Source organism: Coloeus monedula, assembly GCF_965178545.1.
Source record: "Coloeus monedula genome assembly, chromosome: 20".
Classification (NCBI taxonomy): Eukaryota; Metazoa; Chordata; class Aves; order Passeriformes; family Corvidae; genus Coloeus; species Coloeus monedula.
Window position 1 is genome coordinate 4,895,262 of NC_138800.1, and position 16,021 is coordinate 4,911,282.

General features: G+C 52.2%; 1 protein-coding gene across 1 annotated transcript in view; it reads left to right on the forward strand.

Moving 5' to 3' along the window:
• Positions 1–16,021, forward strand: part of CUX1 (cut like homeobox 1) — a 270,436-nt gene that overhangs the window by 251,026 nt on the left and 3,389 nt on the right. Inside the window, exons 15-21 of the mRNA XM_082294439.1 lie at positions 8,335–8,471; positions 8,887–8,953; positions 10,093–10,205; positions 10,779–10,895; positions 12,937–13,020; positions 13,292–13,348; positions 15,450–15,530. Of these exons, the coding sequence (XP_082150565.1) occupies positions 8,335–8,471; positions 8,887–8,953; positions 10,093–10,205; positions 10,779–10,895; positions 12,937–13,020; positions 13,292–13,348; positions 15,450–15,530 (656 nt within the window). The remainder of the gene's footprint in view (positions 1–8,334; positions 8,472–8,886; positions 8,954–10,092; positions 10,206–10,778; positions 10,896–12,936; positions 13,021–13,291; positions 13,349–15,449; positions 15,531–16,021) is intronic.

Sequence of the window (16,021 nt, forward strand, 5' to 3'; positions counted from 1 at the left end):
AATTCCTCATTTAGTGCTTTATGGGATGTTCCTATAAATACTCTCAGTATTTAGAGTGAGGAGTTTGGAGTTTGGTAAAGAATAGATGCTGTAATCTATCCGTGGGATTACATTTTTAAAAGTAGTGGAATTAATCATTTTTTTGGATGCTCTGGGTGTCAGGTAGAGGATGTGTGTGTGTGTCTGTGCTTACCTGGGTGCTCTGTTTTCCCTGGCGTGCTCGTGTCTAGCTTTTTTGTGAATTGAAGGTTATTTTGGGGGACCTACCTTGATTTCCATCATCTCCTGCAATACATCCCTGACACATTTTTCCTACCAGGCTGTCGTGTGCCTCCTCCTAGGAGTTTCCTGTGGAATAGGAGGGTCTGGATGGATATTTGCTGTGGTTCTGTCCTGGGAAGTCTGTCCTGGACAGCAGGGAGTCAGGCTGGGATTTCCCACCCCAGTGAGGGTGGCACTTTGTCCAGCTCCATGTTGGTGTCCAGTGTGTGTCTTTGCCATTTTTAGTTCTGCAGGCAGGGGGGAATTCTCCTCAAAATGTATTAAAAATGCTACTGAATGCCTTCATTTCATGATAAATATGCATTTTCTGGTTTTGAAGCGTCTGTGATGGGTTGTTCCACAGGATGGAAAGGTTCAAGGTTTAACACTTTTTTTTTTCCCCTCTGTTCTTTAATGACTGGTCCAACTGTTGATTGCTATAAATGGCGTTGTTGTGTATAATTTGACCCTAATTTTTTTTTAAGCTTGATGCTAAACAGCTACACTTTTAAAATTCTATGCCTCAGGTAGGTTAATTTGTGTATTTGTATATTTGTAACCTGCACTTTTATTCAGGTGGTATTGGCAAGAAGCTTCTAAAATCGTGGTCATAAGCAAAGGGTGTGTTAAACTTGTGAAAGCACAGACCTGGAGAAGGTTCACAGCAGCTCACAGTTTTGCATCTGGGATAAAGCCAGGCTGTTCTCTCAAGCCTAAATCCCAAAAAGTTAATTTTAAGAAGTTAGGAAAGCAACCCAAACCACAAAGAAGCATCTGAGAGGTCAGGAGCAGATATTTATGGTCTTTCATGGAGATAGTGGGATCTTCTGTGATAAATTTATTGGGGCAGCCCTTCAAAACCATGTCAAAATTCTCTTTTTTTTGGAAGAAGTGTAAGCTGGATGTTCCCATAGACCTTTACTGGTTGGAACTGGGACATAGCTGTGAGTTCCTGCTGGGACAGAGCTGCTGCTGGGGATGGATGGATGAGGTTTGCATAGGGAATGGTACAGGGATTTGCTGGATTAATGGGAAAGGTCCTGGCCATGGTCCTGCTCCTGCCCTGCTGTCAGTGAGAGCCAGTTCAACTTCCAGTGGGAAAAGGGATGTTTTTTCACATGGCATCGTGTTCCCACCAGGTAAGAAACTCTGAGTGGCTGACATGATGCTTTTGAGCCCCACTTCTTCCCATTTGGAAGTGCTGTCATTTTCTCCTCAATATTTCTGTTTTAATGGAAGTGGTGAAGGAATTGTGTACTTGCCAACAGAGGGCTTCAGAAAACATTATTTGATTACAGCAGAGCGTTTTATTTTCTTTTTGCTCCAAGCTATGGGAAACTGATAAGAAAATTCAAACTGTTTCCTTGAACTCTTCCAAGTTACCCATGTAATTATCTTAGTACCCTTGGAAATAATCCCTCCTTGTATGAAATCTCTCCCCTTACAGGGTGAATTTATTAAGCAGTACTGGGTTTCTTTGCTGGGGGCTGTTTATTTTGGAGTGGCTGGGCCAGGAGGAAGGGGAAGGAGAAATCCTTCAAACCTTCCCTTCCCAGCAGGCCCTCAAAATGTGAAAAGAAAGGGAGAAAAGCAGGGGAGGGAGAAGAAATCTCACCTGCAACTGGCAGAGAAACCCCGGAGAGCTGGGAGGGAGCACCCGTAGAATCATGGAATGGTTTGGGTTGGAAGGGACCTTTAAAGGACACCTTCCACTAGCCCAGTTTGCTCCAAGCCCCATCCAGCCTGGCCTTGGGCACTTCCAGGGATGGGGCAGCCACAGCTTCTCTGGGCACCCTGTGCCAGGGCCTGCCCACCCTCATCATTAAAAAAAGCCTTCTTCCTTAGATCTGCTCTGAACCAGCCCTCTTTTAGTTGAAAACCATCGCCCCTTGTCCTGTCTTGCTTCAGTTTGGTGGCTCCTTCTCTCTTCCCCAAGGCCATTTTCCAAGCTGGCCCTGAGGGCACTGAGGACTCAGAGAAGGATGAGGATGTGTTGGAATGAGTGTGGCAGCTGGGGTGAGAGGACTTTTCCCTGTGCTCCCAGCTGTTTGTTACTTGGGCAGTTGAAGTCTCAAACGTTGTTCTCAGGGTGTTGGACATGATCTGCTCTGCACTTGTCCCTATTTTCTCTTGTCTCTTTGGCAGCACATGAAAATAAAACTGAGCAGGGCTGTTCTTGCTGCCTTCACTGGTGCCAGTCCCAGCCCTTGCTGTCTGGGACTGCTCAGCTTCTGTATCATCCCTGCAGGACCTCACTGATGTTCTTGATGTCTTCTCTTACACCTCTGTATCTGCAGAGAAACCTCATCTCTGCGCTCCTGGAGCTTTTCCAGCCCTGATATCTGTGCCTGAAGACCAGGGAGATTGTGCTAGAACTTACAGATGGCTTTTAGAGATGTTGTCAATCCTTTTTTTTCATCCTCTCCTTGCTTTTTCTGCCCTTTCAGAAGCCCTGCAGAAGGTCTGAGCAGAGAATGCACTCGTGGCAGGTACAGATGGACCAGGACAGCCCAGAATCAGCATTGCAGGCTGAGATGATTCCCAGACTAATAATCCAGGCATTTTGGCTACTCAGGTGCTCCTAGAGCTGACTTGACCTTTCCTCCCTCCCTGGAGATTACTACAAAAGTTGCTTTAAAATGTCCCAAAAGCCCGATTCTTGTGTGTTTCTGTAGTATTGGTGGGATCTGTAGAGCACTTGATCTTCAGTATCTTTTTTCACTCTGGGGGGATTTTTGGCAGAGCAGAGGCCCTTTGGGTGACAGGGATTTTTCATTGTCTCGTGGGAGGTGAGATGCACCTCAGCAGATGGCTCAGCTGGCCTTTTGCACTACAGCCTGCCCTTCAGCCTTTCTCTCTGAGCAGATTTGCACCTCAGAGCCCACAGACAGGGCTCTGGTGACTTGTAGAAATATTCAATCATTCCCTGCCTCCTTGTCCTGTTTCTCAGCCTGCTGACAGCTCCCAGCAGTGGTGGCCCCAAGGAAAAGGCTTTGCATGAAGTTGATGCAGATTGAGTGACTCCCACGCACTCTGGGCCAGGCAGAAATGTTTTCCCTCACCATGAAAAGGTCAAGACAGAGCTGGAACCATTGAACTGTACAGTGGTGATAGGCCTTTGACAACCTTCCTGTTACGGGAAGGGTTTTGGCTCAGATCTTTCTGCCTTGGCATGTTCACAGGCCAAAACAGAGGGCAGAGAAAATCATCTTGTGCATCCAGGGTTGAATCTGCAGTGTTTAGGCCATGGGCTCCTCTTCCCTTCAGCTACAAAGCGCAGGGTCAAGGTCAAGTCATCTCCCGTTGATTCTCCTGGAAAGGGAGCAGGACTTTGGGCAATAACAGCCTTTTCCAGACTTCCTTAAAAGCTAAATGCCAAGTGTTTCAAGAGCCTGAAATTGGGCCTGAGTTTATGTGTAAACCTTGGGTGCTCAGGTAGAGCCAGAGGTGAGACTCTGTTGGCTTGAAAAGGCTCCTGGAGAGCAGTGCCAGGAAGTCTTGGCACTTTTTTCATCATGGGGAAGAACAATGATTTCACCTTGGAAGTAACTGTCCAGTCATGAACTGGAGTGGCCCAACATGGGGAAAGGTGAAGAAGCTGGAAAAATCAAAGGGCCCATGGCAGACCCAGTTTCCTGCTTCTTCCTTTGGCTTCTGCTCCTCGCCCTGGCACTCTCAGACACCCCTGTTTGTGTTGAGTGAGTCTCCAGCTTTGAGCCTTCGTGCCAAGGCACTCCAAGGTTTACTTATCTTACCATCATCTTCCTTCCAGTCAATAAAATACACTTCAAGCCTTTGAAGTAGTGGGTTTCAGTGCACTTCAGTTGACTTTTCAAAGAGAGCTCCCAGCATGCCACATCACTTCTCAGCTTGTTTTCTTTTTTCTTTTCTTTTTTTTACAGTTATGTAAATTCAGGGAGGCCAGACAGTAATGGAGGGAGATTAAAAAGTTCCACGAGGCAAATCAGGGTGTGAACTTGCAGAGCATCAGCTAATTTGCCATAACTGCCCATGTGTGTGCTCCTACCCCCATCCCTTCAGTTACACCACTTACCTCTCATTTCCTCCAGGCTCTGGGGATCCACATGAGCAGCTACCCCAGTCCCATGGATGTGTAGCAAGTTACAGCCTATCTCACCCCAAGGTGATTTATTCATCTGTCTGTATCCTCAGTAATCAAGCCACCATCTTATGGAAAGATTGCCTCTCATTTATTTACGTCTGGCCTTATAACTTCAAACTAAGTTGCTAGTGTGTCTTAATTTTCTCCATCTGTGAAAACAGATGCTGTTTATTTTGGATGATTTGCCAAGGGAGCCCAGTTGCTGGAGCTTCTTAAAGGAGTCAGAGTTGCTGTTGATCTGTGGCAGCACTGGGCTCAGGTCTCGGGGGCACTCCCAATGAGCTCCTGCATCTGCCAGGTTCTGCTCCCCACCAGCGTGGGGACTGGGGCTCCAGGGCTGTTTTCCTCAATAATCACTTCAAGGATTTAACCTGCAGCTTTGGAATGGCAAGAGACTGACAGGGCTGTTCACAAGGAAAAAATGGTGAGACTCATAAAAATCTTTTCTTCTAAGTTTGGGTTTTGTTCCCTCTCTGTGTGAGGCACCTTTGTGTCCCACCACATGGCCTGTCCATAGAGGTCCTTGATGTTATTTCCAGAAACATTCATCCCATGGCAGTGCCATCCACGGCTGTGCCCCTTGGGTACACAGAATTCCCAGAGGAGACATTTCTTCAGAGCATTTTCTTTAAGCAGAGGCTCTTCCAGGGTGTTCATTCAGTGTTTGGCAAGATATCATAGAATTATTTAATGGTTTGGGTTGAAGGGAACCTTTAACATCACCAAGTCCAACCCCCTGCCATGGGCAGGGACAACTTCCACTAGACCAGGTTTTTCAGGGCCCCATCCAGCCTGGCCTTGAGGACTTCCAGGTATGGGAATAGTCCAGTCCCAGCTTCTCATTTTCTGCATATCAGACAAGGGGAAACCAGCTCTGTCTGTGCCAAGCTGGCACTGGAGCATGGCACCGGCCAAGGCAGGTGGCTTCTGCCAGTGTGGGGCTGCCCAGTCCCTGTACTTCTGCTCTTTTCTTCATAAGGCCATGGCAATGTCAGGCCTGGCTTCTTAAAAGCCAGAGCTGGCAGAGTTTGAGGCTAAATACATGGTTTAAAACCCACTTTCCTCAGGACTTCACCTTCTTTGTCCCATTGCCTTCTGCAGTACCTCTCCTCTTCCCGGCTTTTGAGGTATCTGCACATCTGAGGGGTCAGAGCGAGGGCTCTGCAGCTCAGCAGCTCAGGGAAGACAAAGGCAGATTCCCTTTTGCTGGATCTCAATGCCTGAGCTGCCCTGCCTGCCTGGCAGAGCCCTGCTCCTGCTGCTGCAGGTGAAGAGTCGCTGGCACAGAAGTGACGAACTCGCGGGTGGCCACGGCCCCTGTGAAAAGAGAAAGTTATGATTAAAAAAAACCCACCAAAAACCAACTGTGAGGAGTGACACTGATGGGGAGATGAGAGAGAAGCTCTGTGCATTTGGTTGCTTTCAGTGTCAGGCACAGTTCCAGCCTTTTCTGTTTTCATGGATGGTTTGTAGAGGACTGGCCAAGGCCAAGTGAAACCTAAGGGAAGGAAGGATGCAGATTCCTTTAAAACTGAGAGCTCTGCTTCTTTGGGGACCCTTTTTTCTCTTAAATTGAAAGCTCAGTCCGTGTAACTCAGAAGCCAAAAGGATCATTTAAGAGAAAGATGCAGGAACTGGGATCCAGGGCCTGGGTCTCCTTCTGCAGGCTCCAAAGCTCAGCTCTGCAGAGGATTTTTGGGCAGGGTGGGAGGCCAGGGAACACGTCCTGCCCCAACTCACCTCCTGGTGTAGAGCACCTTGGGCAGAATTGGGCCCCCCAGCCGATGTTTGGCCAGCAATAGCTTCCCAATTACATTTTAATGAAATTTTAAAAGACAGCCAATTGAATAATTAACCATAGGGAAGAGGTTTTCTTCTTTCCAAATCTCATTGATGCAAATACTTTGCATCAGGCCACCCATGTTTTGGAGCAGGCAGCGATTCCCCATTCCTGGAGAAATACTGACCTCCAGTGGGATGTGCCTTTAGCACAACTACTCCTGCTCGATCCTGAGTCTTTTATTGGGGGCTCTAAAATGTAAATATGCCGAGGGGGAAAAATAAATCCAGGTGTTGTATTCAAAGCACGTGTCACCTCTCTCTCACTGTGGTGAGGCTTGGTCCTTCTGAATAACATGGGAATGGCTTTAAACTAGAAGAAGTTTGTCCAATCTAAGTTTAGATTGGAAATTGGGAAGGAATTCTTCCCTGTGAGGGTGGGGAGGCCCTGGCACAGGTTGCCCAGAGCAGCTGTGGCTGCCCCATCCCTGGAAGTGTCCAAGGCCAGGTTGGATGGGGCTTGGAGCAACCTGGGACAGTGGAAGGTGTCCCTGCCCATGGCAGGGGTGGAATGGGATGAGCTTTAAGGTTCCTTCCCAACCCAAACTACTCTGTGATTCTATTACATGAACACAGTAATTGTCTTTCTTATTGTTTAGGTTGAAAAAGACCTTTAAGATCATCGTTATCCCATCACTGCCAAGCCCACCACTAACCATGTCCCCAGGTTCCACATCTACAAAAAAAAAGGGAGGAATTTGCACCAGCAAAGACCCTGATTCCTGGAAAAGCAGTGTCACTTTGGGCATCACTTTGAGCTTCCATCACTCCAACCCTGTGGTCAGGGCATCACTCCCTGTGCAAGGACCTCCCTCCACAGCTGGTTTCAGGGTGTATGGAGCATTTCCCAGCCTGGCATGACTGGGAGAGCTGGAATTGAGCTATGCACACATTGCACCCCTCATCTGAAGGCTCAGAGAGGGTAGGAGCCCTGAGAACAGCCTGCATTTGCTGCTCCCCAGGCAACCCCTGCACTTCTTGCTCCCTGGCTGTTGATAAATGAGGAAATTTTTTGCCTTCCAGCTGTCTGGAATTTAGGGGAATAATTACAGCAGGAATTATCAGGGAGGGACTGGAACAGCTGGGACCTGAGCTTTCACCCACCTGGAAACCCAGGCACCAAGGGACGGATCCTGCGTCCCCACGGTGGAGGTGCTGGCAGTGCAAAGCATCAGCTCTGAACCTGGAGCTGAGCAGGTTTTCCAGCCAGGGAGAGGCCCAGACACTGCTGGCAGCAAGGGAGAAAGGTGAAATGAGTCAATTCCTGCTGCAGGACAGTTTTGGGATGGATTTGCCAATGGAACACGGAGCTTGCCCTGAGGTGCTGCCCCTGTGCCTCTCGCTGTAGCTGCAGCCCTCCACTGCTTCACATCTGGGCTGGGGTTATATGAGGGGAATGAGAGGTTTTTGTTTTGCTCCTGGAGCATTCCAGCAGTGCCTGTTGTGGTTTAGGGTGTGGGTTTTACTCTGGGGGGCAACTGGAAAGAGGGATCCTTTGTAGAAAATTGGCTGAGCGGGAACGCCGGGGGCTGCACAGCCTGGCCCAGTGCCTGGGGCAGGAGTGGTCCCACCTGAGCCCCTCCTGGGGGATGTCCCCCACCCTGCTCCAAGCCCCCATCCGCCCTGTGAGTGCCTGTCCCAGCCCCCACAGCCTCTTCCATCTGTGGGGAAGCCTCTTCCATCACCTTTCCCGTGCAGATGGGATCAGTTCATAGGCTCAGCTCCCCTCACCCCTCTCCAGGTCCCCCGACTCTGCCCAGCCAGCATGCTGCCAGGTACCCCTGGGGCTCCAAAAAAACCTTGCTGATGCTTTGAAGCAGCTGTGCCAGTGCAGGCAGCTGCCTGCTCCCATTGCCTCTGGCACTGGGATGTGGCACTGCTCCTTTCCAGGGACTGTGCCCACCCTGGGGCATCTCCAAGGAGGGCTGGACCCCTGGTGCTGAGCAGGGATTGCCGCTGTCCTGCTGCCCCCAAACCTAAGGAGAGAACAGGGTTGCTGCTCTGAGTTGGCTCTGGTGCTCCAGGTGGGGGTTTCTCAGCTCTTTGGTGTCCCCTTGGCACAGTTTGGGGTTTGGGGCCCCCCGGGTGACAGGCCTGGCTCTGTCTTGCAGTGCGCTGTGCCGAGCTGCAGATCCAGCTGACGGAGGCCGTGTCCACCCTGGCTGGCCAGAAGGAGCTCGTGGCCAAGCTGGAGCACGACCTCAGCACCATCCAAGCCCTGTCTGCCGTGCATCGCCCGGATGCAGAGGTACCCCCCCTCCCCCCGGCCCCGGGCTTGGCTGTCAGAGCTGGAAGTGTGAGGGAGTGTTCACCTCCTCTTTTTTCCCTTTTCAAAATTGTTTTCCTTCCTTTTCTCTCTGCCTGATATTTCACCCAGCAGAGATTTGCACGGTGCCCGTGCAGTGGGGAGGTGCTGGCGTGGGAGGGGGTGGTACCAGTGGCACCCAGGAACCATCTAGCCCTTCTTCCCAGGCAGAGGCTGGGATTTGAGGTTGAACACCAGCCTTTCCACGCTGTGTCAGTCCTGATCCTTGCAGGATGCCCGTCCAGCAGGGATGAGGCTGCAGCTGCCAGGGCAGTAGCAGGATCCAGGAGGGTTTGCTTTGCCCAGGCACCTTTGGGTGGGTGGGAAATGCTTAACCCCTTCTGCTTGTGCTGCCCAGGGTGCGGCCACCCCCGGCCTGGAGAAGATCCCTGAGCCCATCAAGGAGGCCACGGCGCTGTTTTATGGTGAGAGGAGGGAGTGAAACTGGTGCTGGGACACCCCAGTGCCATGGGCAGGGTGGTCAGTTGTCCAGGGATGGCAGCACGAGGAGGCTCCTGAGCCAGAACAGGCATCACCTGCTCCGTGTGTCCTTCACTGGGACAGTTTTCCATGCTGGGCATGGTTTGCCCATCCTCTGGCTCCTCCCGAGGGGTGCAGTGGGCACGTGCCAGGCCTGGCTCTGTGCTGAGCTGGTGAACCCAGGCTGAACCAAACACCCTGAGCTCTGTGCTCTGCCTCCTGCTCTTCCCACACCAAACCCCTCCAGAGCCAGCCAGTGAAACATTTCCTGTACATCAGCCCCTGCGCTGAGGTCTGCAGGAGAAAATGAATCAAAAAAAAAATAACAACTCTTTGCTCCTCTGGGAAAACAACAACAACAACAAAACACTTCCTTTCCTTTTTTCCTTTCTTTGCGTGGTTTTTGGGTTTTGTTTTTTTTTTTTTTTTTTTGGTTTGTTTTGAAAGGTTTTGAAAACACAAGATAAACAATATCACAGCAACAGTCCCACCAAGCCAAACAACCTGCAGCCACCCCTCCTGCACTATGAATAACTGCTCTGTGCAGCTGCCTGACTCATGGCCTTGGGGACACATTTCTCCTTGGCCATGGATGCCACTGCCAGGAAGAAAGAGCAGGGAGGGATGGCCACAGCCCCCCCAGGCATGCTCAGAGCCCCGTCATGGGGGGCAATCCATGTGGGACACCCAAAAAATGGGGCCCTGGGCATAGCAAGCTGGTGGTGGATGAGGAGTCAGGGTAGGGGAGAGGAGGGTGTGGATGGAGGGGCTGGTTGTGGCTCTGGGGCTTTGTTTTAATGCTGCAGCTGCTGCAGAAGCCAGAGGAGAGATGGGGAGGGTTGGGGTCAGGGAAAGGCAGATGTGGGTTGCACCAAATAATGCAATTGGTTTTCCTCTCCACTTCCAGGATGAGTCCTCAAAAATGAAAAAATAACCCATAAATACCAGTCCATGTTGTAATAACTGTGCACAGGGGTTTATCTGGGTGCCCCCAAGGTCCCACAGCAGGAGGATCATGAGCAAACCCCTGGGGTGGATGGTGGGCATCTACCAGCTCATCTCTCACGCCAAACCTCGTCCACAGGTCACCCTCCATCCCCTGGCACCTCATTCCCTGAGGGGCAGGTGGACTCACTCCTCTCCATCATCTCCAGCCAGCGGGAACGCTTCCGGGCCAAGAACCAGGAGTTGGAGGGGGTGAGTGTGCTGGGGAGGGGGCTGGGGGGCTGCAGGGCCTCAGCCTGGGCTGGCTGCTCTGCTGACCTGCAGGGAATTTTGTACCAACCACTCACTGCAAGCAAGAGGAAAATACATCCTGCTGTGAGCAGGACCAAAGCCTGCCCCAGCCTGTGTTGTTCCAGCTCAAGGACCGGTCCAAATCCCTGTGTCCCTGTGCTTGGCCTCCTGGCACAGTCTTTGGGGTAGCCATGGAAAAAGCATGTAGAAGATGCATTTTGGGGTAAAAAACTGAAGGAGAGCTCAAAATAAAGCTATCAGGTTGTGTCTGCACATCCCGTGGGACCCACATCCCATCCCAAAGCCCCCCTCAGCCACCTTGGCTGCCCCAGCCCTTCTTTGGCCACTGAGGGAAGGGGTTCTTAATGGTTCAGGACTGGGAGCCCCGTTCTGCCACACCTGGGACAGTTTTAATTAGGGAGCAATTTGAATTCAGAACCAGGGGGGTTTAATTCCTGAGAAGGGACTGAACCCTGGCTGGATGCACTGAATCCCCCCTGGCTGGATCCCATTCTCCCCCCGCCCCCCGTGCAGGAGAACCGGATGCTGCAGCACACGGTGCACGCCCTGCAGAGCGAGCTGGACAACCTGAGAGCTGACAACATCAAGCTCTATGAGAAGATCAAGTTCCTGCAGAGCTATCCTGGCCGGGTGAGTGTCCATCTGTCCATCTGTCTGTCCATCCTCGGGCTGGGCTCACACGGACAGACAGCCCACACAGAAACTGCACATTTCCAATATGCAGCTTGCATGAAAGCTGGAGCTAACTGGGGTGCAAAAAGGTGCAGTGCTCTGTCCAGAGGAGCAGGGACCCCACCTCCCTGCCAGGAAGGCAGTTTAGAACTGTGCTGAGGGGTCTTTGAAGCCAGAAGCCCAAATTTCCTCCCTACTAGAGCTGCTACACCCCCCTTTGATGCTCACTGCTGGCAATGTGGTGCTCTAGCAGGTAAATGTGGATCCTTCTACCTGAGCAGGCAGCCAGGGGTTAAACTGGGACCTCCTGCAATAAATCCCTGCTGTAGAGCCTGGAAAATAATTCATCCTGTCCCACCTGTGCTCATTCCTGAACTTCTTGTAGCCAGCAGAGAGAGCTGCTCCCTGAGCAGCCAGAAGACAGACAAAAGAGAAGAAACCAGCCCAAAATCATCTCAGTAATGCCAGGAGGAGGCTGGGAAGGGGGACCAGACTTGGCTGCAACCTGCTCTGCTCATGCTGTGTCGCTGAGGAGGTTCATCCCTGGGGGTTTGCAGGAGGGGCAGGCTGCTGCCCGGGAGCTTTCCACTGCAGCCACTTCTCCGGTCAGAGCCAGGCTGTCCTGACCTAAAAATGCCAAAGTGCCACTCACAGAGAGGACACCCATTCCCTGCCATCCTTCCCTCTCGCTGCTGCCCTCCCGTGCTGCCTGGACCAAGTCTGTTTTGTTGATGGATATTTTAATAGCATTTGGGGGTGGGAAACTCCTACAGCTGTGAGGGACCTTATTTGGTTCTTTTATTTATGCCTCCGTGATGACGCCAGGTTGTCCCCTCTGACATCTTTTCCCGTTTCTCCTGCGGAATATCATATCCATGTTTATCCTCCGCCACAAGGCAACCCCTGAATGCCATTGCCATGAGCTAAAGAGCAAAACCCTCTGTGGCAGCAGCGCTGGGGATTGCATAATTCACCCTCTAATGGGGCATGTGACACGTTAAAAATACTCATCAAAGATCGCTCCACCGGGCCAGGCTGCGGCCAGTTCAGCGCCCCTAAATGGTCTCATCGCGGTGACCCGAGGCTCGGGTTTCAGTGTGTGAGGGCTGGTTTTTACTAAAGGTTTACACGGAGGTGTAACAACCAGCCACGGGGCTGGGCAGGGCAACCTTCTGCACGTAGGAACAGGTCCAGAAAGCCCTCGGGGAGTGTCAGCACTGCCGAGCTGGCTGGGCAGAGCGGGAGGTGGCACCGGGCTGGGACAGGGCTGGATTCGCACCGGAGCGAGCAGCCAGAGCTTGCAGCAGGCTGGTGGCTGCATGTGCTGTTTCCTGGCTGGGTTTGGGCAGGAATGATGTGGAATCTGCAGTTCCTGCAGAGGTGGAGGAGGGAGGAGCAGGGATGTGCAGGCTACACGAACATCCTCGGGGCTCGCTGCGGCCGAGGCTGCGTAAGGGGGACCTCTGTCCCAGGAGAAGTATAAAATCCAGCCTGTCTGAACCCACCCAAATCTATCCCTTCTTTCAAGGGGTTTTCTTCGTTTTCCTTGCCCTTTTCCCAGTTTATAACAGCTCTATGTTTGGACAATGATTTGCTCCTCCTAAACCGCTGTGTCCGTCCTACCTGGCCCAGCAGCAAAGGAATTCAGGGTGGGATTTGCAGTAGCCCAGCTGAGCTCTGTGAGGATGACACAGTTGAAATTATTCCATGGAAAGGGCCAAAAACAGGGAGACACAGGAGAAACAGGAAGTCCTCATGGCAGAATCCCCTGGTGTAACAACCCAAGGTCCTTTCCAACCCAAACCATTCTATGAAGAAATGATTTTGTTCAACAGTTCCCGTTGTGCTTCTCCTTTCTGAAGGAGACAGATGCTGTCGGCCCTGTGGGTCAGCTCTGGGCTGTGCTGCTCCATCCTTTGGGGGTCATTTCTTCCAAATGGGGGACCTGGGGGCTCTGTCCTTGTGCTGGGTGTCCCTCACACTGCCTTTGCTCCCACAGGGCAGCAGCAGGGATGACACGGAGCAGCGCTACTCCTCCCAGTATGAGGAACGCCTGGACCCCTTCTCCTCCTTCAGCAGGAAGGTATGAAAGGCCCCCCAGCACCCTTCTCTCCATCAGCCTCTGTCTGCTGTGGGATCATGCCCAGATGAAATCCAGGGACCTCTGATAGAATGAAACGCACTCAAACGCCCTTTGCTTTCAAAAATAAAAAATAAATAAAAGTCACTGTGCCCAGATGATGGCTGGGGGTAGGGGGAAAATAGGAGCATCCTGGGGCACACAGCTCCTTCCATGTTTTGCAAACCCCAAATTAACCCTTTGAGCCTTAAAATCCTCTGTGGTTTCCTTTCAGGAGCGCCAGAGGAAGTACCTGAGCCTCAGTCCCTGGGATAAAGCCACGCTGAGCATGGTGAGTGGCTGCTCTGCCAGCCCTGGTGGGAGCTGAGAGGTTTTTAACCCAGTGCCTGCAAGGGAATGGGGCTCTTGGGCAGTAGGAAGGCCCCATCCCTGCTGCCCCAGGCAGGGGTGCAGACCACACTGGGGCCATGCTGGGGTTCGGGTTAGGAGCAATTCCTTTCCTCCTGTGCTGTCCAGGGCAGCGGTGGAGCCACCATCTCCAGAGGTATTTAACAGACATGGAGATGTGGCACTTGGGGATGTGGGTAGTGGTGGCCTTGGCAGTGCTGGGGGAATGGTTGGACTGAAGGATTTTTGAGGTCTTTTCCGACCTACACAATTCTGATTCTATTCTGATTCCAAGCACCTCTCCTCTGGTTTGTAGTGTGCTGGGGGGCTCAGGGCTGCACCCCCATCCAGGGCCAAAGCCTCCTGCATTGGAGACCCCCCCTCAGAGAGCCCCAGCACCCCACACATCTGGGGAGAAGGAGTGTGAAGGGCTGCAGAGGGTCCAACACTCCAGGGAAGATATCTGCCCCACACAGCACAGCATCCTCAAGCACACAGTGACTTCTCATTGCACTCTCCATAAAATCCCCTTCCCAAGCCCTGATCCTTCCTGCTCTGGCTCTTCTTTCCAAAAAAGTATCAGGGAAAATGCTGGGGAAGCTGTGGTGTCTGCAGCAGCTGAGGGTCCTTGCCTGAGCCAGGGAGGGCAGGAGGCGACTGCTGCCACTGCAAGCCTGGGCTGCCATCTCTTAGGGCTGAACTTTCTGAGCTAAAAATGTGGTTATTGAGGAAATCTGACTTATATTGGAATTTGTGGCATTAGCAGCAGGCTCAGGATGGGCTTTTGGCTGAGTTAACCCCCAGCTCTCCAGCACAAGGGAGGTGAACGTGGGACTGCGGGGCTGCAGCAGCCCCAGAACACAGAGATATCCTGCAATAAAGGCAGAGTTGTCATTTGCATAAAAACCAAGCAAATGCCAACATGAATATGGATTGTGTGGCGTGCCAGCACCACGGAGAATTAATGAAAGGCATTCACAAAAAAAAAAACTGACTTAGGGGAGTTATTCCTTGGGAATATTTAAGAACATAATCTTGTTTGTTACAGCAGCCTCCGCCGTGGCCGTGAATAGCAAAGACGATTTCAGCCCGGAATGGGTTTGGTGGGAGATCTGTGGGTTTTAATGCCAGCTTTGGAAAGCCTGCATGGTGTTTGGGGAATGTGCTTATGTCCATAATGAGTCCCTGGGTTACAGCAGGAATAAAGAGTGGCTATGAAGGAAGGCAGGACCTTCCTTTACAAGCCACTCCTCTGCTGCTCCTGATTTTCATGCTTTTGAAGGGAGGCACACGAAGGATTTCCCACTGGGATCTTGGTGTGATGTGCCAAAAGGGCTCAGGTGTCATCAGGGCCTGGCTGTGGTTCAGTGGCCTCTCCAAAATGAGGGGTGGAGGGCGATTCAACCCCACCCCACAGGTTTCCAGCCCCCAGTGAGGTTGGGCAGCCCTGTGGGGTGGCACAGGACTGGCAAGGGTGGAGAGCAAACTTTTTGGGACAGACCTTGCAGAGCCAGAGCAAGGGGACACCAGGGCCCAGCTCTGGGAACACCAGCACAGCCTTGGCTCCAGTGCCCTGCCCAGGAGGCGATGAGGAGATGCTGCAAATCACAAGTTGTTCGAGCTCATGAATTAAAAATGTGCAAGACTTAATTACTGCCGGGGTTTCTCTGTGGAGCAGGCACTGAGGCAGGGCTGGCACAGCAGGAGCGGGGAGAGCTGCTGGAGAGAGCTGGGTGAAAGCAACTCAGATAAACCCCCAGAAGAGTTTTCAGTAGGGGCAAGCCCACAGCAGGCAGCCCTGAGTCCACCTCAGTTTGGGCAAATTTGGGCTGAGAGCGTTGGCACTTGTGCAGCCACTTTGAAGGAGCGTCACTGCTCGGAGGTGGGCGCAGGTGGGTGGCAAACACCACCTCACTGCATGTTTGTGTAGGGTCTGGCAGGAACAGGCTCCCAGTCCTGGCCAGGCTCTCTCCAAGGCTGTTTGAGGAGAGCTGGTTTCCGCTGGCCCCCATCGAAGTGGGATTTTCCACTCTGCTCTTCTTCAGGGGCGGCTCATCCTGTCCAACAAGACCGCTCGGACCGTGGCCTTCTTCTACACCCTGTTCCTGCACTGCCTCGTCTTCCTGGTGAGTGTGTGGGCCACAGGGGGTGGGCACTGAGACAAAACATCTGCTATCATCCCCTCCAGGGGGGATTTGGGCTGGTTTAAGATGTGCCAAGCAGAGCGTTGCAGCTGCTGTGTCAGTGGCTCTGGAGGCACGGCAGGGCCAGGAGTGTGGGACACAGACATGCCAGGGAATATCCCCCTCGGCTCCACAGGGTGGAAATCCCACCCTGGGTGGGCACAGGCTTGCCCAAGGCAGGAGCTGGAAGCTGTCTGTGTGTTCATGTTGTTCCTGGGAGCAGCCATGGGACCGTGGTGCCGCTGTGCCGGGAGCTCACACAGAGTTTGTGTATTCCCAAGCAAGCCCTCTGCCTAGTGGGGAGCAAAATTTTGGTTAATTATTATGAATCCGATACCAAAAGCAATTTTAGGAATAAAATACATCCCCCTGAGACCACACTGCCTGGTTCTAGACCATGTGCAATTGCACTTTCCTATTCCTGGGTGCCGCCT